This window comes from Remersonia thermophila, chromosome 2, assembly GCF_042764415.1.
Source record: "Remersonia thermophila strain ATCC 22073 chromosome 2, whole genome shotgun sequence".
Taxonomy (NCBI): domain Eukaryota; kingdom Fungi; phylum Ascomycota; class Sordariomycetes; order Sordariales; family Chaetomiaceae; genus Remersonia; species Remersonia thermophila.
Genome location: NC_092218.1, coordinates 310583 through 333912, shown reverse-complemented (window position 1 = coordinate 333912; position 23330 = coordinate 310583). Strand labels below are relative to the sequence as shown.

Genomic DNA, 23330 nt, shown 5'->3' with positions numbered 1-23330 from the left:
TCGTCGTATTGCCGTTTACCACCAGACGTTCCATGGCAAGCGACCATGACACTGAAGCCCCTGGATTAGAGTAGTTATGTTATTAACGAACTAATCGTGAACTATGTACTCACCACGCTACACAGTATACGGGGGATTGATTGACTTAGCCCTGGAAATAACAAAAGACTTGGGCGACATTCAAAGGTAACCAAACATTCCACAGCACAAAAGCGGAGCACTTATATATAGCTACCTGCCTTCACAAAAGCATCAACGCCGGCGTTGGAAGATATCATGCACATTTAGGTACCCCGAGCAGTCAAGTGTCTGACCTACACTGCACTCGAGAGAGAAAAAAAACAACCCCGTTACCTACTCCTACAGAACAGTAACCCCCCGTTTCGCCATCCGGATCCATCCCTATTTTTTATGCCCTCTACCGAACCGACCAACCTGACTCCATGGTATCGTACCTCAAAGCAGCAATCCAACACCAGGCAGCAACAAGAGCCTAAATGACAATGCCCATATCCGTACACCTGACAAAACACCCAACCTTTCGCACCCGGCTGCCCAACATTGCATCCCTGGGACCATCCGCTCTCAAGTAGCCATGATGCTCTTCCCACCATCCGCTGTGATGCGGTTCCTGATCCTGACCTTGAGGACGCCATGCCCAAGCCTCTGAACGTCATCGCGCCTCGCCGCCTTCCCGCCCGTGTTCTTCTTCACCGCCAGGACGGCGCTCGGCGCAAAAAGGAGCGCCTCGCCGACCCTCAGATCCACAATGTGCGAGAACAGCTCCAACGCGGGATCCGCGCCCCCCAGCATCAGCGCGCTTGCGCCCTCCACCTCGCCGTCCTCCGCGCGGCCGCTGGCCCCTTGGCTGTTCATCATCTTGGCCTTCTCGAGCAGCTTGCTGGCGGACGAGACGCCCGCCAGGTGGCGCTTCAGCGCCTGCAGCCAGTCCGGGGACGTGAAGCGGTGCACGACCGTCACGCTGCACAGGTCGAGCAGCTTGGGGCTGATGGTGGGCTCCTGGGTCGAGATGATGACGCGCGCCCCGAGGTGGCGCTGCAGGCGGATGGTGGCGAGCAGCACCTCGGTCAGGGCCGCGCACTCTTGCGAGTCCGTCATGTACTTGTGGGCCTCGTCGAGGGCGACGACGCGGCCCACGGCGGTGGCCTTTTGCTCGAGGAAGAGGCTCAGGCAGATGTTGAAGAGGGAGCAGGCCATCTCGGGGGTCACGCAGGGGCAGGAAAGGTCGACGATGGTGAGCTGGCCCTTGGTGGGGGTCCACGAAGTGCCCTTGGCCGATGGCTTCTGACCCTTGGGCGGCTGCTTCCCCGAGGCGAACATGTTGAAGGCTTTGGCCTGGGACTCGACCATGAAGGACTCGAGCGTCTCCAGGCGCTGCTTGAGGGGGGCGAGCTGCATCTCGGTGAGGTCCTCGCGCGACAGCGCCTTCTTGAAGGCCGTGTAGTTGAAGCGGGCGCCCGTGCGCTGCTGATCGATGCGCAGGTCGCGCAGGATGCGCTGGACCACGTGGAGGTACAACGGCATGTTGCCGTTGCTCGTCACGGCCATCAGGTCGAGCATCCGCTTCGTGTTGAGGTCCAGCTCGCTCAGCCGGAGCTCTTCCACCTGGACCTTGGGGAAGGATTTGTAGATGTCCTACATCCGACATGTCAGAGCGAGCCGCAGCAACCCCGCGGGCACAGACGCTTTGCTCACCTTGATGGTCCGGATGTTGGTCGGCGCGCACAGCACGCGGACCTTGATGTCCGGATTCGACGACAGCCATGCTGCTTCGCAGGGGGCACCTCCCGTGTCGGAGATGAAGGTGTCGTAGTGGAACACGATGCCCGTCAGGGGATGAGGAAGCACGTTGGCCTTGCACGGAGCGAGGGCGTTCTCCAGCAGACAGGAAAGCGTGTGGCTCTTGCCCGATCCTTGGCTTCCGCAGATGAAGAAGCTCGAGGGAGCTGCTACGTTCCAGAAAATGCGGCGATCCTCACCCTCGTCCTTGGTATCGTTGAGCAGTCCCGCCAGGAGGCCGTACTGGCTGAATGGTGGCTGCTCCTTAGCGCCACAAGCAAGCGAGGCGGCGTGCTTTCGGACGGGCTCCGTGAAGATGGGCGTCGCGCTGATTTCGTTTAGCTCTTCCAGGTGAGGACTGGGCTTGAGAAGGTTCAAGTGTTCGTCGAGAACCTGCTTCCGACGAGCATTCTTGCTGAGCTTGGTGGGCTGTTGCGGGCTCGCGTTGGTGGTCGCCTTGGCGGAGCCATTGCACTGGCCGTTGACCGATTCCTTAGTGGTCATGGCTCAAGGAAGTGCGAGGGAGTGCTGTTGTATTGTTGTCGATGCTGCTGCTGCTGCTGCTGCCGCTGTTGTTGTTATCGTCGTCGTCGTCGTCGTCGTCGTCGTCGTCGTCGGAAATGAGCTGTAATGTTGGTTTTGGTCGTCCGAAAAGACGAGGTAGGAGGTCTCGCTGGACAGAACCCAGCCTGGAAGCTCGGTAGGTCACCAGCAAAGCCGCCAGTGGTGAAGGCGAATGAAGTATGAGGCAGGAGGGCTTGCTGCTGCCAAAGTTGATCTAATGTGTCGGGGTTGTTTCCATGAAGATGTGGGGCAGGACGGGGCTCGATTTAGGGAAATGCCGGCTCCGAGCTCCGGGCAAACAGAGAGAGACGGAGAAAGAGAGGGATGATTATTGCTCTCATAGAAAGAAGCAGGGGAAGACGGCAGGGCACATGAGAATCTGACAAGGCGAAGGAGAGAGAGAGATGGGGAAACGGCGGATGTTACTGCATAGCTCCAAGCACAGCAAAAGGAACCTCAGGATTTTTGGAGGTTTTGGTGGAGTCAGTGCAGGTTTGTTGTGTGTGTCCAACTGAGATGTTTTTTCTTGGCTCTTTGGCCAACAGGAACTGCCAAAAGAATCCCATTCGAAGCGGGATGTTTTCTGTGTTTCTTTTCGGTTTCCGAATTAGGACTGGGAGGCAGGCAGGCACTTACACCGGGCATTGGGTGCAGGTGGCAAAAAGCAGAAACGAACGTGAACTTCGCTTTCCTACCCACCTTGATTCAGCTCGGGCTGAGGTCCAGTTGTACCAATTTTGCCGTGCAAGACGATGCCTCGAGCCGTGGATGCCGACGCACAGGGCGGCATCCTGGGCATGTGCAAATGCAGCGACACGGAGCGAGGGGTTTGAGAAAGCAGAAGTCGGACTGACCAGCAGAACGCTTCCAGCGGGAAACATTGGGAGCATGACCAACGGCTACATTCGCAGCTCGGTCCGACCGTGGTTTGCCGTGGCGTGGCCGGTTTGTTAATGCGCAGTACGGAGTAACTCACTACAAAGCAGCAATACCCAGCAACGGCAGTCTCTTTTGGCTGGAAAGATCCGCGTTCGCTCCTCGGACGCTGGGGATCAAGATTTGGATGAGCGGCCTCCATAGGAGATAGCACCCATTGTGAAGCCGGGACCATCCTGACTTGGGTGGTGCAAAGACGCAAACGGGATCGACGCAACGACGCTCCGATTGGCAGCGATGGAGGCCGAAGGGGGGTGGGGGGGGGGAGCTGCCAACGGGCAGGGCGGGGACGCAGCTACGCCGGGATGTTCCATGAAGCTCTTATCGCTTGTCCCCAAGGGCCCCGAGAGCGGTTCTAGACCCGGGTTCCCTGCATGCACCCTGGACCCGATCTCCATACTTAGGCTGGGGAGCTTGGAGACTGGATCTGGGGGATCCGGGGGCCGTGTCAAGTCCTGAGTGGTGCAGTGGCAACATGTCCAATGCGTTGCCGGTGCCGTGCTCACGTCTGATCGGAAAGTCAAACACCACCATCCCTTTGCTCGCCGCCGTCCCAGGACCTACGACCGAGGTTCCATCCTGCCGCTCTTGACCACCAACACCCCCACCGCCACCACTACCACCACCATGCCGCGCCGCCTGCCCCGACGCTGAGCTCGTTTGGCATGTCTTTTGCAGCGGCCCCAGCCTCCGGCGCCCTCCAGGCCGGCTCCCCAAGGCCGGCGGTCGCGAGGAGGTTCACCATGGGGGATCTCCGGTCCATGCTGCGGGCCAAAATCACACGGCGGCCATCTGGCACCCCGGCGCCCCCGTCCACGAGGTCCGACAACAGCAGCCAGCTCAGCAACAAGAGCGACGATGCGAGCTCGCCCACCCTCGGCAGCAGCCATGCCAAAGCCGCCGAGACAGCCACGGCCGAGCCTGTGGACGCTGCCGCCAACGAGCGCGAGCGTAGCAGCCACCTGCATCGTCAAGGAGCGGGCCCGGCCTGCGAGGAGGCCACCGTTATGAAACACGACAGAAGCAGCATTACGGCAGGACAGCCGCCAGCCCAAGGCTCGAAAGCAAAAGGCCTGGTCGTGCTGGTGTGCGATGCAGAGGGTGCAAAGGGTGCAGAGGGTGCAGACGACAACAACAACAACAAGAACAACAACGGCCTCGGGCAAGCTGCCCTGTCGATCAGCCGTGGTGGAGCGGAAAGGGTGCCGGACCCAGCGCCAAAGGCCCTGGAGATTAGCGATAACGTTACCTTTGGCAGCGTCGCTCTCGGCATTTCCAGCGCCAGCAACAGCAACGGCAAGAGCACCACCACCAAGGAGGGCACCGCCGCCAAAGAAAAAGCCCCACTTGCAACCCTTCCAGGAACCACCGGTTGCAATTGCAGCAGCGACAACCTTGCCACCTCCAACATCACCGTTCTAAAGACCAGAACCAAGAAAAACAACCACGGAAACCCCCCGACGCAACCTCGTGTCTCCTTTTCGCATCTCGCACCTGGCCGAGCAGCAGCCACAGCAGCAGCAGCAGCAGCAGCAACAGCAGCAACAGCAGCAACCACCGCTACCAACGCCGACAGCAACAACAACAACGACGACGACGACGACGACGACGACGACGAGGCCGACGACGAGTTTGATCTCCCCACCCCCGCCGCCCGCATCTCCTCTGCGCCTGCGCTCCGCCGGCGGCAGAGTCTGCTGTCCAACCAGCAGACGACGCTGATCCGGACGCTGCTGGGCCCCGGGAACACGGATGACGCCGACGCCGACGCCGACGCCGACGCCGATTCGGTCGATCGCTTGCCACCCATCAGCGCCAACATGGTGACGCGCAAGATCTGGGTCAAGCGGCCCGGCGCGTCGCCCACCATGGTCACCATCAGCGAGGAGGACCTGGTCGACGACGTGCGCGAGCTGATCCTGCGAAAGTACGGCAACTCGCTGGGCCGCCACTACGACGCCCCCGACCTGGCCCTGCGCATCGTGCCGCGCGAGGCCAGCCAGCAGGAGCGCATCCTGGGCCCCGAGGAGCCCATGGCCCGCACCCTCGACGCCTATTACCCCGGCGGGCAGGCCGTGGACGAAGCCCTCATCATCGACATCCCCCATCGCCGCACCCCGCGCACCTCGCCGCGGAGCGGCCCGCCCCACATGCAGCACCTCACCTCGGTCCACTACGACGATTATCACCCCGTCGAGGGGTCCGACTATTTCGGCCCCGGCGCCATCGCTCACATGCCCGTGACGCTGGCCGGCGGGCCCAACGCCCCTCCGCCCTCCATCTCGGTGCTCAACACGGGCCAGGTGCCCCAGATCCCGTCGCCCGGCGGCATCCTTCGCGCAACGAGGCAGTACCGCGACCGGCCCGAGCGGCCGCGCCTGGGCCGCCAGCACACGTCGTCTCCCACCGTGCTGAACGTGGTCGGCACCAGCGGCCACGCGGCAGCCTACGCCGCCGCCAACCCCCACGGGATGCCGATGCCGATGCCGGGCGCCGTGGCCGTGGCCAGCCAGCGCACGCGGTCGCAGTCCAACGCCTCGTCCGACCATACCGCGCCCGCGGTGCCGCCGCCTATCCTGCCCGCTCCGGCGCTGAGGACCCCGCCCATTCAGGACTCGGCCGTCGTCGCCGCGCGGACCTCTTCGCCTCGCCTGCAGAGCCGGCCCAAGAAAAAGGCGGCGCCGCCGCAGTCCGAGGTGCCGCCGCTGCCGGCAGGCATGCTCAGCGGCGGCGTGCCGCCCATCAACGTGCTCATCGTCGAGGATAACGACATCAACCTGCGGCTCCTCGAGGCCTTTGTCAAGCGCCTCAAGGTCCGGTGGCAGACGGCCGTCAACGGCCGCGAGGCGGTCAACAAGTGGCGCAGCGGCGGGTTCCACCTCGTGCTCATGGACATCCAGCTGCCCATCATGAACGGCCTCGAGGCCACGCGCGAGATCCGCCGGCTCGAGCGCGTCAACAACATCGGCGTGCTGGCGACGCCGTCGGCGCCGGCGGGCCAGAACGGCGATGGGCCCCGCGCCGCGGACGAGATCCCGGAGGAGGACCGCCTGCCCAACAAGGAGCTCTTCAAGAGCCCCGTCATCATCGTCGCCTTGACGGCCAGCTCGCTGCAGAGCGACCGCCACGAGGCCCTGGCTGCGGGGTGCAACGACTTTCTGACCAAGGTAACCCTTCTTCTGTTTCCCCTCCCCCGCACGTCTCGGGCACCTCTCTAACCGTCTCGCAGCCCGTCACATACGTCTGGCTGGAGCGTAAGCTCATGGAGTGGGGCTGTATGCAAGCCCTGATCGACTACGAAGGCTGGCGCGAATGGAAGTCGTACTCGCAGCAGCAGGGCGCCGACGGCGACGACGCAGCCGGCGGGAGGAAGGCCAAGGGCAAGAAGACGCGGGCCGGCCTGAACAGCTTGCCGTCCGACAACCCGTAGAGGGCAGAGCGCCGGCATCTTTGACATGGGGAACGAGAAACGAAACCGGGACCACCGAAAAGCAAAAAAGAAACAAAACGAAGGTTATGCACGCCTAGGGCCACGGGAGCATCACGGAACTTTGGAGTACGGGACGGAAGTGGGTTGGGTTGGTCATGAATGGTGTAATAAGGATGGATGGCTTCGTTGGGCTTTTTTTTTTTCTCTTTTTTTTTTTTTTTTTTTGAATCATTTTGGAAAGCCGGAATGGCCTCTGTACATACGACCATAATACTTTTGATTCTTCTCTTCTTGAATATCTAACATTGGCTCCCGTCGGGAGTCGGGATGGGGCCCTTCAGTAAAGAACAAGGTACTAGGTAGATACACACCTATTTACCCCTAACCCTGGCGATAACTATGGTTACCGTCCACCTACACAGTATAGTACTATACTACGCAGTAGTAGGTAGTATGTATAGTACGCAGTACACTCCCCCCCCCCCCCCCCCCCCCAAATTGAGGAAATTGTGGGGTCCTTCCGGTCGGATGCCCACCCCAGAAAAAAATCCGAACCCTTCCCAACCAACAACGTCCGGCTCCGAAGAAACCACCCCCCCCCCCCCCCCTTCTCCAAAGCTCGCATCCTCCTCCGCCGCCAAAACACACAACACAAACACACACCGCAACCATGCCGCCCCGGTTACCCTGCAGCAGCCCACAACCGCAGCTGCTGCTCAATTCCCTCGAGCAGGCCTCGGCCTCGGCGGTGGCGCCGTCGGTGGCCCTCACCCCCCTTCGTCGTCGGCCAAGCGCCTCTTCGTCTCCGTCCGCCTCCCCGTCGCCCGCCTCCGCGTCATGGACGACGCCACGATGCTTTTCCACCACCCCCGCGCGACCCGAGACCAAGCTGCGCCGCGAGTTCAAAGAATGGCTCAAGAAGAACGAGCCCGTGATCCGCCGGCCGGCCGGCGAGGTGGGGAGCCAGGCCAAGCCGGGAGGCACCTACGTCACCAAGTTCCACTACGGCAGCGACGGCAAGAGCAATCCCTTTCCGAACAACCCCTACTTTGTCAGCCAGCCCGTGCTCTCGGAGCGCGCTCGGAACTGGATCTGGTACCAGGTGATGGTGCGCGGTCAGCCGCTCAAGGCCGTGTCTGCGCAGCACGGGGTGGACGTGAGGAGGGTGGCGGCGGTGGTGAGGATGATGGAGATTGAGAAGAGGTGGGAGAAGGAGGTAAGTTTTTTTTTCTCTGTTGTTGTTTTTTCAAGACGGCGATGCTGGCCCTCTATGTGATGATTTTCCAAAAAAAAATATATATATTCGATTAGTCTTGAAGACACAACAAACTACTGTGGTTACACCTTAGGAAATCTGAGACCTACCTTTTGCTCCTCTTTCTGCGTTTCCCTTTCTTGTTTTCCTTTCTCAACCCAAGCCTAACTCGACCTCTCGAAAACAGAACAAGCCCATGGCCACGCCGTACGCGCGCGCCCTCAAGCAGATGCTCCCCATGGCCGACCTCGCCCCCAACGAGGGCCCCTTCGAGCCCATCAACGACATCCACGTGCACAGCTACACCATGCAGCAGCTGTTCGTGCCCACGTCGGAATCCCGCCAGTTCACCCGCGCCGACGCCGCCAAGGCGTTTGGCGAGCACATCCTGCCGCCCGACGAGCGGATGCGGATCCCCGAGCTGGTCGACTACGAGCGCGACATCGCCAAGGGCGTCGACCCCGACGCGGCGCGCGACAAGTTCGTCAAGGCCACGGCCGAGAGCGAAAAGGCCCTGGCGGCCAAGCTGCGCGCGGCCGAGCAGAAGGCGGAGGAGAGGAGGATCCGCGTGCAGACGGACCGGTTCGAGTTCCGCATCGAAAAGATCAACTCGGAGGAGGTCGGCCCCAAGGGGAGGGCGAGGAACGCGGTGGGCTGGCGGTACGGCGTGCCGCACATGGACAGGAGGAGGGGAGAGCACAAGATCCCGACGAGCGTCGGCATGTAAGCTGGGTGGGGGAATGGCGACAGCGGTGGGGTTTTGTTTTTCTCTCTCTCTCTGGGTTGCGAGGGTCTCGAGGGACGCTGCTGGAAGCAAGCTGTCTAGGACGTGTACAAATAACAGAAGAACAAAAAAAACCGACCTTTCTTGTACTGCTCTACGCGGTGTATCAAGACCCTGCGGCTCTGCCACCCTTAGGCTGCGCATGCCTAGCTAGACCTTCCACTCTCGGCGGCCAGACCCCCGGCTCCTTGACGCCTTTCTCTATCGTCATCCTGCACCCCTCTCGGATCTATCCCTGCGTCTAGACACCCGCATCCGCTCGTGATCCCACGTCCTCTTCCGGCCCTCTAGGTAGGTACCCGCATGCCGGTACCCGCACGCCGGTACCCGGTCGTGCATCGGCGCCCAGGCATCGTTCAAAGCCGAGCTTTATCAACAAACACCAAACGGGGAAAAAAAAAAAGACACTTGTCAGCTCAGGAGCGACGAGGACGACGGAAGCCTGCGGCGGCGCCTCTAACCTTCTTCCGGCTCTCCTCCGTCGGCACGAACCAGCAGGTTCTGGCGGATCCGCGCGACGCTCTCCTCGGGCAGGCCGAGGTGGTCGATGACGTAGCGCTCGGCCGAGCCGTAGCGGGCGCGGAGGTGCTCGAGGGTGAGGAGCATGTTTTCCTTGCTGTTTTGTTGTTGGGTTGGCTTGGGAGAAGCGGCACCGTGAAGGATGCCGCGCCCCCCCCCCTCGGCCCGGAGCTGTTAGCCTTTTTTTTTTTCTTCTCTTGGGATGGTTTCGTTTTCGGGTTTCGGCGTTGTGTTGTAGCGGGGTGGAACGGACGGGACAGGGCAGGACAGAACAGACAATGCATTTGTAGAAAAAAAGGAAAGAAAAAAAAGAAGAAAAGAAGAAAAGAAGAAAAGAAGAAAAGAAGAAAAGAAGAAAAGAAGAAAAGAAGAAAAGAAGAAGAAGAAGAAAAGAAAGAAAACGTCGAGGTAGCATGCAGTAGGTCAGAGAGGGAAACGGAAGAAGAAGAAAAAGGAGAAAGGAAAAAAAAAAAAAAAAAAGGCTATACGCACCGCGCCCGGACCATGTTCTCGGCCCTCGTACGGTCGCCGCCCAGCGCGTCGCCCTCGACGAGGCGGTTGATGATGCCCTCGCGCCGCGGGGCCAGGCCGAGGTCCGTCAGGCTGTACTCGTCGGCGATGACCGAGTCGGGGACGTTGAGCAGGGAGAGGATGAGGGCGATGAGGACGCCGGTTCCTAGAAGGAGCCGCGTGTTAGGTACGGCGCATCCTTGTGCTGCGTGGTTTCTCTCGTCTTCTTTTTTTTTTTTTTTTTTTTTTTTTATTTCTTTTCTTCTGGCCTGCGCCACCTGGCGTCTCCTTGTCTATGCATGATGAGAGAATGAATACGTACTGTCCTTCCCGGCGGTGCAGTGAATCAGCAGCGGCGCCGGAGGCCCCGTAGGCGAGGCGAGGTGCTCGAGCACCGTGCGGAAGGGTGCGTAGGGGTTCTCCGGGTCTGCCGCCGAGGCGAGGATGGCGGCGTAGGCCTTGACGAATCCCTAAGGGAATGACACATGCGTGGTCAGCGTTCCCGCCCCGGCACAACAGCGCATCTCCTCCCCCCTCCTTTTTGTTTCACCCTTCCAACCTCTTGACGTTGTACAGGAGAAACCGAGGCGGAGGAGGGGAAAGGGGAGGAGCTACACGAGGTGCGAACCCAGGCCAAGAGCTCCGGTTCGATCACCCACCTCGGGCCCGTCGCTGTACGCCCTGAACCTCGTCGCCAGCGCCTCCGGGCTGTAATCCTTTTCGAGGAATACGGGCACGAACAGGCGCGTGGCGCCCGGCCAGACGTCGGCCGGCGGCGGGACCGGCTCGCCGGTCTTGCTCAGCTCCACGGCGGAGCGCAGGTCGAAAACGCGCGCGATGCCGAGCCGGGCCAGCGCGGCGCGGCCCTCGTCGCCCAGCGCCGTCAGGTCCGCCGAGCGGTAGAGCACCCCGCGGCGCACGGTGGCGTGGCTGTCGTCGCCGCCGCCTACGACAACGACGGAATGGCCGCCGGCGTCGCGCAGGTTGACGAGGCCCGGGACGTGCAAGAAGGGAGGGGACGGGAGGGAGGCCGGGGATTCTTGGGGCAAGGTGGCGGTCAGGGGCTGCTCCGGAGCCGGAGCCGGAGCTGAGGCCGGGGTGGGATCGGGATCGGAGGTTGCCATATTGACGGGATCGCCAGCCGGGGGGGGGGGGGGGGGGGGAGGAGACGGACAGGGGATGGATCGGGGTGGGTTGGGTTGACAGAGCCGGGCCTGGCTGGCTGTGTCTGAGCTGTAGTGGATGCAAAGAGTCTGGTCGAAATGGTGAGAACCGGCGGTTGTACGACAGGCAAATGGTATCCAGGACGGTGATGTCCAGAGAGCTTCTCGAGCTTGCTATGCAATCTGCACGCAGTCCCGTCGCCGAGATAGTTAATAGCTGGTGTTTGCCCGGGTTCTCTTAGCGTACTACACACTATACAGTGTCCACCCCACTCCCCCCGGCCTCGGGAGCAGAGAGAGGGGGGGGGGGGGGGGGGAGAGCCAAGGAGGAAGAGCCAAGGAGGGAGAGCCAGGGAGAAAAAGCCAAGAAAAACAAGCCAAGGAGGGAATGTGGGCCAATGTCAGCGCGTCTCCGCTGAATGGCCGCCTCGGCAATCTCAACGTCGGAGTCTCGTTCAACGCCAACGGATCGAACCCGTCGGTGCCGGCGCCAGCTTGCATTTCCCGGTCATGTCCTCCGCCTTTGTGCCTCCTGATCAGAGGCGGATGGATGGACAGGAGAGTTTGACATCGAGGAGAAACATGCTTTCTTCACTTCTTGTGCCCGGGGCCTGGCCCGCAAGTGGTTCGGCTTGGGCCACATTCCGTGCAGCCACTACTGCGTATAGTAGTACATGCAGCAGCCACAACAAGCACGCAACACGAACGGGCGCCGAACAACCTCCTGTCTCCTGTCTCCTGCCCTCCCGAAGCCTCCCCCTCCTCTTCGGGCGTTTTGCCGCAAAGTGGCTGACGCAACAGGCCAGAAGCGGTGAACGTCCTGGCGGAGAGGCATCTGTTCTGGCGTTCTCTCCCCCCTTCGAAGCGCCCGTCCCTGCTCCCGGCACATGGCACCAAAATGCATGCCATCATGTGCCAGCTTTTATCGAATCAACTCTCGCATGTTGAGCCGCATGTGCACCCACCCCCCCCCCCCCTCCTCCGTCCCCCCTGCAGCGCAAGCTCTTCCCCCCCCCCCACCTCTCTCCATGATGTACTATACTTACAGAGAGGATGGTCAAGGCCGGGAGGCACCACACCTCGGCGAATCTTGATGGAGAGAGAGGCTTTGCCCTTTACCCTACCCCTGAGCGGGAGGCACACCATCTCAACGTGTTCTTGCATAGGCATCAACAAGATCCCGCCCATAGCCCAAGGGGGGGGGGGGGGGGCGGGGAACAGCGCCACTGGCTCAACTGTCGCTTTTGCTTTTTGGTCATCCATTGTGTGCCGTATCGAGGGAAGGCTTCCCTCTCCGACGCCCGCGCACCAGGACCAGGCGCCACACCGGTTCCAACAAAGGATACCTCCGCAGAGCTGCCGAGTTCGCCCGTCAGGTCAGGTCTGGCAGCCTCTTGCCCAAGGCACGCCCATTTGAGCCCCCAGAGGATGCAAGCCTGCCGCTCGTTAAGCCCGATCCGGGTCTTGGAGTTCCAGACGTCATCCCGGAACGATTGAGGTAGAGTGGCGCATCGCAGAGGTCAGGTTGCCTTCCAACGCACCCGCCCCCCTCTGTCGGTTTTATCGCCGGTTTTTCTTTCCTTTTGCGCCCCCTGGCCGTAGCTTAGGCCGCAGCAGATTTGACGCACCAGCCGTATGGCCCGCCCTATCGTGTCCTCTCCGGAACCACCCCCCCCCCCCCCCCACCACCACCTGAGGCATGGTCTACGACCACACCGCGGGCTCGATGCTGCCTGATGCCACCATGTTCACCGTTGCGAATTTCCGGCGCCACGCCAAGCATTTCCCTTCCTAGCACCGGTGTGATCTCGTCTGGCCGAGGGGGTTGTGTGTGCTGAACGCCTTCCCGAGAGCCTCAGGCGCGCCGTTTGGGTAGGATAGGAAGGGGTCCTCTGTACACATAGGATGCACAGCCGCACGCCGTCACCGCCGTCACCGCTCCGTGGAGGCAGGGTAAGCGAATTGTACGTCTCAACTCGCACCTTTCCTCGGGGCCGGCCCCGTACTCTCCCCGGTGAGATGGCAGTACACTCCCCTGCCATTGCGAGGCGGTCGTCTGGGCCCCGCCATACCCCGTGCTCTGGTGAATGGGATGCTTTCAGGTCCGCCTTCTTTTAGTTTTTTGAGCCCGCGGCGACGCATCCGCAGTGCTAAGGCGGAGCGTACTGTATCGTGTAACCCCCCCTTTTGTGCGGCTCTTTGCCTAAGGGGGGGGGGGGGGGGGTGGCATTCATAGGGCGGGTGTGCGGATAGATGGTAGCATAGTAGCACAGGAGGGGGGTATAGGACTGGAAATCGTGGTGGCCACCGCGGGGACGCTCCGGCGACCTCCCATCCCTCGTAACAGGGTTGTTGTTAATCGCTGCGATGTTTCTTCCCCGGGAGCGGGATGCTGTGTGTCACGGGCGAGAGCCGAAGGTTTGGGAGGCTGGCTGGCGGAGGGGACTTGCAAACCGTCGATGGGGTTTCAGGAGAAACACGATGCGGTGGTGTCCTGGATACGTTGCAACAGTTCAACTCTCAACTCAAAAACAAAGCTAACTATTAGATGGAAATTCCGATGAAGATGCAAACACAAATACAAGAGCAATCCCATCTCAACCCGAAGTTGCAATCTGTGGGGGATGGGTGTCATACGGCTGCGTGCCTCCGTCCTGTGTCTATGCCCCAAAAAAGAAAAAAAGAAGAACCCGACAAAAACAGTCAACCTACAACAAGAGAAACGTCCGCGCCCTCTTGTTGCCTCCTTCCACACCTCCTCCTCCTCCTCGCACCCCCCCCCCCACCCCCCTTTTACCCACCCATGGCATTTTCATCGCACGCTCCACGCCCTTTTTCTGCCCAATCCGCCGACTTCCTGCCGCCGGCCTCGCCTCATTATCGATGACCGCTCCATTCTACGGATCCTGCGGCTGTGAAAACAATCTGAGCACAGCCGACAGGAAGCCAGAGTCACCGCGATAGCGGCGCTAGAGGCCCTAGAAGAAGCGTCGTCAGCAGAACTCTTCAAGACGGAAAAAGAGATGAGTTGTACAAGAAGGCCGTACCGGTGCCCTTCACATCGCGAAGGCTTCTATCTCCGTCGGCTCGCCAATCTGGCATTCGGCCTCCTCCGTTCGTGCCGTGTTCCGTCCGTCCGAGGCTGTGACGTCCCCCGCCTCCCGTCGGTGGCTCGGGCTGGCTTGCTCTCAGTCGGAGCCCAGCGAGCGGCCAGAGCGCCATGACCCTGCCGGGCCGGAGAAGCTCGCCGAGCCGGACCAAGCGGCAGAGCCCAGACTCTCAGTGATCCGCCTGGTTTCGTAGCCACAGTTCTTGCACCGGTGATTCTTGCAACCGTTGTTCACGCACGTCTGCGTCGGACCATCCGCGGCATAGCCCATACCGCAGTTGCAGCAGTACCATTGGGACCCCTTGACCGGTTCTTGCTCGAGCTGCGGGCGGCGGGCCCCGCCACGGCGAGGGTGGTCGGCGACTTGATGGGCGAAGAGCTCCGAGTGGCGGACCCGAGGGGTGGTCGACGAGCTCGACGAGCCTGGCGCGGCCGGGACATGGCTCGTTTCTTGCGTGCAAAAGTCGCACTTCCCATGGCCGCGGTCGACCTCGACGCGCCTGTGCGTAGGGCCGTTCGAGACGTAGAGCTGGCGGCCGCACCGGCCGCAGAACCGCGTCGCCACCTTGGTGGGTGCTTGCTCGAGGGCGTGGAAGGACATTGTGAAGCGGTTGAAAGCGTAAGAAAGATGATGGGGAGAGCAAAAGGCGTCTGAGAGGAGTGAACTTGAGCGCCGGTTGTGTTGGCTGTGTCGAGGTTCGAGCTGACTCAAAGGCCCGGCGGTGTTTTGGGAGCTTATATGCTCGAAAGCAACGGGCGCCGCGACATCTTTTGCGTGCCCCCAGCATCTCCGAGATTCAGGGGAACCCAATGGATAGGGTAGGGCGAGCAGCAAACCTTGACCGCGAGGCAGATACTCTTTGGACTGCCTCTCCGAGGGGGGCCCTGCCTCCGTCAAGGATTCGTTCCATCGTCCCTCGAGAGCCCTCGACAGGGTCTCTTGGTCCGGCCAGACTGCTGCCTCGAAATTGAGTGGACGAGAATCTCGCGTCGGGTCCAAGGTGAACAGTGAGGCTCTTGGTCAGGGGCGGTGTTGAACCCCACTCCGGCGAATCACCGCAGTAGCACGTCGGCTCACCGTCCCGCCTCAGGTCGATAGCCACCCTGTAAGGCAGCCGGTGTAGGTCCCACCTGGTCCAAGTTCTCCCGGGAGCGCATGCTGAGCCATGAGGCCGCGCCCGAGTGCCTGACCTCAGAGGCAGAAGAGGCATCGTTGGGAGACTTGGACAAACGTCCCCCCCTGGAGGCCTCGAGCCTAGGAAACAGGAAGACCAACGCTGAGCGGTTGTCGGTGTCGAGATGATCTAACGTAAAAGGTAGGTTCCAGGTGCTCACCGTGACGTGCCGCACGGTAGCTAAGCTTGGGAGGTAGGTACCCAAGCACCTTAGGTCGGCGAGTTCCCCAAGGTTGCGGGGATCCAGGACCCAAAGTCGTTTGGGGCCAATAAGGGGCGCCTGAAAGTTGCAAACCCCGTTCGACCAGCCTAGAATCTTGCTAGAATTTTGCGGCATCCGTTGGAAAACCGTGCCAGACCTAGCACGAGATATGGGGGTTCTCCAGGGGGGGAGGCAGACCGAAGGCCTGAGGTTTGGGGCTAGCGACAGACGTCTCACCGAAACGCCCCAGGAGCAGCCAAACGAAGTCGCTTCTCTACACCGGAGAAGCACCAGCCCAGCTGCGATGCTGGCAGGGTAATCCATCGTGCGCTCCGCAGAGCGTGGTCCTTCGAGCTCGAATGGTAGGCAGGGGATTATGCCGTCCCCGGGTTGCTGGTGTAGCGGGTAGGGGCCCGTCTCGGCCCGGCGTTCGGTCAGTGGGAGACGAACGTCCTCCCTCCCCAAGACGCATTCGCATCATCCCGGCGTGGAGGAGAGGAACGTAGGCCCTGGCGAGCCGCCGGGCTCGAGACCAAACCGATTTCTTTTTTCTCCATGGGACTGTCTGTCTTCTAAATATCGGATCCTCAAATCTAGCCTCGCACAATCTTGCCGTCTGTGTTGCCCAAATCCACTGATCCTCCGAAGCCACCTGCGTCCTTTGCTAAGCGATGGAACTCACAGGAGCGTCGCCTTGTTCTATCTTGTCAGGGGATGGGTGTTGTTCTGGCCGTTTGGCGCGGCTCCTCACCCGAACTAGGACGAGGCTTCACAAATGCCAAGCCTGCATGCCGTGTCGTGAGGCCGGATCGGCCGTGACGTACACCGAAGCTGCAGCGGCTGCAACGGCATGGTGCCGGAACTGGTGAGCGGAGTGAAAGGCTGCGCCCGGGCGGGCAAAGTCTGCCCAGCGCGACGCCTTCTCGGAGGTTCGGTGAGCCTTTTTTCCTCTCGCCTCACGCCCGACCGAAGTGCCTCTTTGGCATGCCAGGCTCAAGAGCAAGAAATTACGACCTACAAAGCCCAGAAACGTTGGGGGCGGGCAAGAAAACTCGGCCGTGCTGTTGGTTGATCTGCGTTGAAGGTCCCTTGGGCGCGCCGCTAGCGCCGTCTTCACCGAACAGGACCCTGGTTTGCGCAGAAGGGCCTGGTCGGGGAGGCAGAAAGGAAATGAGCTTCATCGCCGCGACGAAACAGCCATTAAGCTCGACAATTTGGCAAAGACAGGGAGAGCCAGCAGAAATGCTGGGTTCGGATGTTCCATGTCAAGACGTGTCAAGCCGCACTACGCGGAGGAACAAGTTCTACTGTGTAGGTAGTTAAACCCAACCTCGATTCATGTCAACTTAGAGTATGTAAGGCTTGGCATGGAAAGTTGCCATCCTCCAATCCCAGTCTGTCGGGAACCCAAACTTCCGCTAACATGCTTGCGTGCTTCAGATGACGGGCATGACAGCGGAGCCAATCGGTGAGACAACCTTCTGGATCTCCCGTTGGCGGGGAGGCCTGGCGGCGAGGCCCGGGGGGGGGGGGGGGGGCGGGGGTGTGTACCAGACTGCGAGTTCTTCAACACCCTGAACCCTGAGCCGGGCATGGCTCACCCACAGCCGCTAGCACTGGACGGCCTGGGATGGAAGCTGGAGCGGCTCAGCTCCAGGTCCGTCTTCCATCTTGTAAGTGGTCACACCGCAACCTCCATGCCCTCCCAGGCATGAGCGTTTCGAACGGATGCATATGCCAGGAATTGTCAACAACTGTGCTATGGATACCTATCTACAGTTTTTTTTCTTTTTCTTTTTTTTTTTTTTTTTCACCTAGGTTATAGCTGCACCGGTCTTCTTACATGACAGCGAAGCTGGAACGCCATGGTGCCGGCAGCCCGTCGTTGTCAGGCAAAAGCGTCTGGAGGTGGCTTCTTTCGCGCCGATCCGTCGCTTCTTGGCGCTCCGCCAACTCATCGGCGGTTTTCCATCCCGCCACTCAGTTTCTCGCCAGTTCAAAAATCCTCTCGCGCTCTCTCTCTCCCTCTCTCTCTGTCGCCGGTTGTTCTGTTGTCGCAACGCTCTTCACGTGTTGAGAATCGCTACAAACAAGGATTGTGCTGATTTTTATTTTATTTTTTGCTCGACGCAGCGACGCGACGCAGCAAAACAAAAGAAATAAGTTTTTTTTAATAATAATAATAATAAAAAAAAAAAAGAAAACGGGAGGTTCATCTCCGTACCCCGACTCCGAACCCCGCGACGCTCTTTCGACACCTCCGCCGTCACGTACGACGTTGCCCACCCAAACATGGCCGTCGGCGGTGTGACGCTGAGCTACCTGCTCTTTTCCTTCCTGCACTTTGCGCAGTTTGTGCTCGCCGTCGTCGTCTGCACGCTCTACGGCATCGATCTCGACCGCGCGCGGCGCAATGGCGACGGCGCCGACGGGCGCTGGGTGTACGCCGAGGTGGTTGGCGTGCTATCGGCCCTGACCGCCCTCCTCTACCTCATCCCCGCCATCCTCCGGTTCGCGCTGGTCTGGGCGTGGAACCTGGTCTTGTTTATCCTGTGGATCGCGCTGTTTGGCATCTTTGGGCGGGTGAGTGGATCCCTTGGAGGGGGGATGCTCGAGATGCCTCTCCGGCTAACCTTGGTGCTCTGCTACAGATGTTCATCACCGAGAAGGTCACCGATGACAACCAGCGCATGAAGAACGCTGTTTGGATCGTCCTTGCCAGCGCCATCGCCTGGCTCATTGGTGTGCTCGCGCACTTTGTCTACTGGTGGGGTCACCGAGAGCGCCGGTCTCGCTTTACCAGTCGCGCGAGGATCTAAGGGGGAAAAGGGAGGACGCTCGTCGACTTGGCACCTGCAAGAGACGGCTGGATGAGTGTGGCTTTTTGGACGGTACGCGCTTCGGTGATGGCATGCGTAGGGCATTTTGTAACTACCCGAACCCCGAACCATAATACCCGATAATAATGTTGTGTTTCCCTTGCTCCAACGTTCTCACCCCAGGCACTTCAAACCTGTTTTTTTTTTTTTTTTTTTTTTTTTTTTGTTGTTGTTGTTGTTGTTGTTGTTGACAAATCGCAAAACACCTCGACTACTGTTCCTGCAGACCGCTCCGGGTCGGGTTTCATCTTGGATGAAGCCACGTGCGAATGGCTTGGGATGACAAGACGAGCAATCCCTTTTTTTAGCCTTTGGGATCTGGAGATGATTTCGATCAAAGATGATGACGTCATGGGCATGGACAAAGTGCTCTGGAGAGCTACCTATGAAGCATGCCCGCTCCTCACATTGTAACTGCATTTTCTTCTGCCATAGAAGAACAACAACGACGCACGGAGGGCTGAAATGCGATGGTTTCACAGGAGGAAACAAACAGCCACCAGCTCTTCGCTGCTTCGGACCAATGCTGCCGAATCAATGAGAAAGCTCCCGCAGAAACACCAGTGACATGCCAGCCCACACACACTTCCCCAGCTCCGATGCAAACAGGATGGACGGACTCACCCCACAGAGTTCACCCACTGACTCGGAGACGGAAGAGATAAGACCAGCTACCTGAATTTCAGACGCAGAAAGATACACAGAGGACAGGACAGTGTTCTGTCTCGTTGCTGCATGGTTTCGGACCGATGATCTTCCATGTTTGACTACAGCGACCACGCGCGGAATCGCCACGGTCTGCCTGCACGGGTCTCCTCTCATAGGTACAAACGGCGCAATGTCGTTGGGCTCCCTCCATCCTCCATTCAAGAGAGAAAACAACGGGCACTGTGGCCCGCACTATCGATTGAGATACAGCCAACCGCGCCGAGACGTTGAGGCCAATTGGTTGATCCTCTCTCTCTGTCATGCGACATGTCTTCTGCGGTGGAGAGTGGTATGAATTCGCTGTATATTTCTAACATTTGCTGTTCTGCGTTCATAGAGGCTACTTTCCGCTTCATGAAACTTCAGGCATGCGGCGAAAGGCCGCGAACCCCTTCGACAGCTATGCAGAAAGGGCCTGGTGGGCGTTGATCCAACACACGGCCATGGAATGCAGCCGGTCCAATGGTGGCTTCTGCTCTTCATCCTCTTCTTCTTGCGACGGAAGCCCCGCGCTTTGGCAGCCTCCACAGCCTCGACGGCAGCTCCAGACACCGGCACGGCAATCGACTCGCAAGAGCCGTTATCAGGAGAACAGCCCTCTCCCGACGTCCCTGATGATATCCCTCCAGGGGTGGCCATTCCCACGGGCAAGTACTGTCCCACCAACTGGGAGAAGCGCCATCGCCAACAAAAGCTTCGGGCGCCAGTGATGCCAAAGCAATTCATGTCAACCCCACAGCCATCCACAGCACGGAAACCACCTGGAAGTGGGGAAGACAAGAACGCGCCTACGGAATCGTCCTTATCCTTGGCGTCCGGCCTGCAGCCTCGCAAGAAAGTGCTTGTGCCACAGGTGGCGTCGTTTCTTAAGAGCCATGGTCCGACGTCGCTGCAGCTAAGGCCGATCGAGTGCCCGGGGGCGGTGACACCCATATCGCTTGAGAAGTAATTCGACTTGGATGCTGGTCCGTTGAATGCGCTCGCGGCCGTTCTCTCCCGGCAAGAATGAGCAGGCCGCTCTCAAAGTCCCACCGGCGGAACGGCATCAGGATGGTTTGCAGTAATTGGCAGGGAACTTGCCCGTCACGCCCTTCACCTCACCCGTCCACCTGTTTACGCCGGATAGAAGTAGCGGTTAGCGCCGTCATCGTCGCTACAATAACGTTTCCAATGGGGGGAAGGAAGAGAAAAGGGCAGCATGGAGGAAAAGAAAACAATAAGGACAGGCTAGCTTACCAGTCGTGATCCGTTGCAGTCCGCGCAACCACCCTGATTCTGTCCCCCGGCCGAAACGACAGGTCGCCGGTCTGCTGGCCATCGAACGCCTACTTCGCAACAACCCATTGGTCCGGCTTATTTGCCATAATCCGCCTCGGAGGCGGAGGGGGAGGGGGCGGTTTCTTCTTGCCAGCAGCGATGGAGCTGCCGCCCGGGACGACAGCTGTGGCGAGAGAATGGAAGCTGGCGGGATCTGGTGGCTTAGGTGTCGAGGTCGGGCGAAGTGGGAGCTTCTCGTTGGGCGGTAGCGAGCCAAAGAATGCAGGAGCTGTGCGCTGTCCTGAACTCGGCGCGGTGAGATGGGCGGGTGCAGATGGGCTCTTGCCGGGTGTTTCATCCATGGTTTTGTCGCCCCGGGCCCCAGAGGCAGCGGGCCTGGTCTTTTTTGCCTTGTTCTGTTGCGTTGCCTTGTTACGACGTACGCAACCGATGGATCCCACCTTCCTACGGACAGGACCGAATTGGTCGGCCCAGGCTTTGATGATCTCTTGCGTGGGCATGGCTGTTGTTGGGAAGCCTACGGCTTTGCAGTAGTTGTGGAGGGTGGTGTAGGTGAGAGCCACCAGACGATGCTGGATGGCGACGAGCGTTTCGACAAGAGGCCCGACGAGTCCGAAGGTAATGCGGAGGAGGGACGGGAGTATTCCCCGGAGATGGCTGTCAACAACTTCAAACTCCTGCGGTCGTTCTTCGGTCAGTGGTCTTCTTTCCTGTCGCTCCTGGCACGGACGGGGTCACATTCTACCTCTGCAGCCCGGGCTCTCTCGGCTTCCGCTTTAGCTAGTGCCCCGTCCTCCTTGGGCGTTCGGAATACCTTCTTTTCCAGGGCCATTGCCCGCTCCTGGGCCAGCTCGTAGGCGAGCCGCTTGCTCTCCCGCTTCTTGATGGTCTTCCGCACTGGAACGAGCGAGTCCCGGGCACTGGAGGCAGGCTTGATCACGTGGGTATCGATCCTGCCGAGCTCGTTGAGGATGTCGTCCTTCAGTTCCCTGTACGCCTCTCTCAACCTGAAGACACGCTCAAGCTGCCGGCGAGAGGTTTTAGCAGCGCGATTCGGCCGGTCTGTAGGGCCCAGGACGGGGTCGTAAAGATGCTCGTATTCTGTCGTGAGCTGCAGCTGGCTGGTAACGAGCGACTTCCACGCGGTCTTCTAGGCTTTGGCGTTGTCTATGATCTACGGGGAAGTGGATCAGCCACCCGGGGTGCGAACGTACCCCTCGTCGGGGCCATGTTTGGTTGACTCACCTGGTTCAAAACCCCTTCGCAGTCGTCGTAGTCCTTGAGCATCATGGCGGCTCTAGCATTCTCGCCAGGGCCCTTGGCATGGAGAAGGTTGGTGACGTAGCGGATCCGGTTCATGTTGGAAGACCTGCCGAGGGAACTTTTTTTTCTCTCTTTTTCTTCTATTCTTTTTGAGATTGGTTTGGAGCTTATCGTACAACTAAGGAGAGAGGAATAGCGAAGGTGGTGAGAGAAAGGCACGTACCAACCTCCAGCTACGTGTAAGCCGATGCTCCATGGAACGCGCCTACAGTATTCGGTTTCCAGTGGAATTGATGGATCCACAGTATCAGCAGGTAGGTTCCATCCAGATACGTACATGTACCTATTTACTCTACCGTAGGCAGGTGGGCATTGCTGATGCGATTATGGCAGGCCGAGTATCCAGTCTGCCCGCCGCAGGGTATTCTCGAACTCACCATTGCACAGTACGTAAGGCAGGTAGGTACTTTCCCGCAGGGCCCATGGAGCAGCATGGAAGTATGATGAGCCTGGGCTGAGAGCGTATACGGCAGGCCGGGGTCGTCAGAACGTGGATTTTATACCTGGAAGAGGAGACAATTGTGCAGCAGCCCACCTGGGGAGTGCATCTAGGCAGCTGCTATCAACGGTCTGTGCTGGCACAACCGGCCTCCCGTCGTATGTCTTGTGTTTAAATCCATCCGGCGGTTAAGGATTATTAACAGAAGCTCGACGCTTGGGTCGAGCCCTTGTTGGTGAGCCCTGTAGCCTCCTCTTGCCTCACAAATGGAGCAGCTCCCTGCTGGGTGGTTGGAACGCCCAACCCTTGAAAGAAGGGGGTTTCAAAATGACGTACTGTCCGCCAAGACTCCGGTTGGGGAGATATCATGATTCGACCCATCCCCATGTCGATGCTGGACTTGGGCGAGCGCAGCTTGAATGTCGGCGTCGAACTCTGCATCTTGGGCTTGCGGCCCTCCTTCCCAAGAGCCACAGTCCCAGCGGTCCATGCCGGACAGGAGGTGCTTGACAGTCTTTTCCGACAAACCCGCTAACGTAGCGTCTATAGATCTTTAAGCTAACATCAGGCAGTTGAGTATGTAAAGCAAAGATGGAGGTACAACAAGGACTTTGACGTGCTAGTTCAGGGGAAGGGGGGAAGGCAGAGAGAGAGGGTAGAAAGGGAACGGGGTCTAGAGGGATGGAGAAGGGGAACTTTAGGGCAAAACGACACCCATCGTAATCCGAGCGGACAGAATTGCGAGCATCGATGAAAAGGCTGCCAAGGGTCGTACTTGATGAGCCCCGTCTCATTGTTCATCAGGTGTTTCCAAGATCAAGACGGCGGAAATCTCGGCCCTTTCCGTCTTGTCCCTAATTTGGTTTCAACCTCACCACTTGCCTGCAGCGCCGCAGCCGCATGGGCGCCATGTTGCCACTACTCTGGATGTTGCACGGCATGCAACGGCCATCAACGAGGTCCCAGCAGACTGGCTGGAGGGGAGAAGCGACACGATGCCTGCCAACTGCTGTCCTGATACTACGCTTGATGCTCTAATTACCCCGCAAGGATCTCCTGTCTCTCTTGACGCTTGAAAAAAGTGAGGAATATGCTTCGTTCCCTTCGTCGTGGACGATACAAAGCCCACGTTGCCCATGGTGTATTGACGATGGCGGTGGCCCTCGTGCAATACAGAGCCCGGCAGTCCAGGTCAGTTCTTGATGTGAATGGGTCCTGCTGGCGTGCATCAGGAGTTGAGCCAATGGAAGTCGGGT

At 59.5% G+C, this 23330-nt stretch overlaps 7 protein-coding genes across 7 annotated transcripts; 3 read left to right on the top strand and 4 right to left on the bottom strand.

Annotated features, from left to right (window-relative positions):
- Window positions 1-585: 585 nt before the first annotated feature.
- On the bottom strand, window positions 586-2304 carry VTJ83DRAFT_1548 (uncharacterized protein; the record flags this gene model as incomplete). The annotated part of the gene is made up of 2 exons (XM_071007719.1): window positions 586-1656; window positions 1717-2304. The coding sequence occupies 2 exons, from the start codon at window positions 2302-2304 to the stop codon at window positions 586-588; spliced, it is 1659 nt and encodes a 552-aa protein (XP_070868088.1).
- A 1661-nt stretch (window positions 2305-3965) lies between these two features.
- Window positions 3966-6730, top strand: VTJ83DRAFT_1547 (uncharacterized protein; the record flags this gene model as incomplete). Its single annotated transcript, XM_071007718.1, has 2 exons — window positions 3966-6467; window positions 6530-6730. The coding sequence occupies 2 exons, from the start codon at window positions 3966-3968 to the stop codon at window positions 6728-6730; spliced, it is 2703 nt and encodes a 900-aa protein (XP_070868087.1).
- A 670-nt stretch (window positions 6731-7400) lies between these two features.
- Window positions 7401-8712, top strand: VTJ83DRAFT_1546 (mitochondrial 37S ribosomal protein mS45; the record flags this gene model as incomplete). The annotated part of the gene is made up of 2 exons (XM_071007717.1): window positions 7401-7946; window positions 8173-8712. The coding sequence occupies 2 exons, from the start codon at window positions 7401-7403 to the stop codon at window positions 8710-8712; spliced, it is 1086 nt and encodes a 361-aa protein (XP_070868086.1).
- A 413-nt stretch (window positions 8713-9125) lies between these two features.
- Window positions 9126-10922, bottom strand: VTJ83DRAFT_1545 (uncharacterized protein; the record flags this gene model as incomplete). Its single annotated transcript, XM_071007716.1, has 5 exons — window positions 9126-9136; window positions 9231-9385; window positions 9781-9964; window positions 10121-10268; window positions 10458-10922. The coding sequence occupies 5 exons, from the start codon at window positions 10920-10922 to the stop codon at window positions 9126-9128; spliced, it is 963 nt and encodes a 320-aa protein (XP_070868085.1).
- A 3227-nt stretch (window positions 10923-14149) lies between these two features.
- Window positions 14150-14671, bottom strand: VTJ83DRAFT_1544 (uncharacterized protein; the record flags this gene model as incomplete). Its single annotated transcript, XM_071007715.1, has 1 exon — window positions 14150-14671. One exon carries the CDS (start codon window positions 14669-14671, stop codon window positions 14150-14152), a length of 522 nt encoding a protein of 173 aa, XP_070868084.1.
- A 3068-nt stretch (window positions 14672-17739) lies between these two features.
- VTJ83DRAFT_1543 (uncharacterized protein) lies at window positions 17740-18266 on the top strand (the record flags this gene model as incomplete). Its single annotated transcript, XM_071007714.1, has 2 exons — window positions 17740-18030; window positions 18099-18266. 2 exons carry the CDS (start codon window positions 17740-17742, stop codon window positions 18264-18266), a joined length of 459 nt encoding a protein of 152 aa, XP_070868083.1.
- A 2093-nt stretch (window positions 18267-20359) lies between these two features.
- On the bottom strand, window positions 20360-21671 carry VTJ83DRAFT_1542 (uncharacterized protein; the record flags this gene model as incomplete). Its single annotated transcript, XM_071007713.1, has 3 exons — window positions 20360-20989; window positions 21127-21462; window positions 21558-21671. The coding sequence occupies 3 exons, from the start codon at window positions 21669-21671 to the stop codon at window positions 20360-20362; spliced, it is 1080 nt and encodes a 359-aa protein (XP_070868082.1).
- Window positions 21672-23330: the final 1659 nt, after the last annotated feature.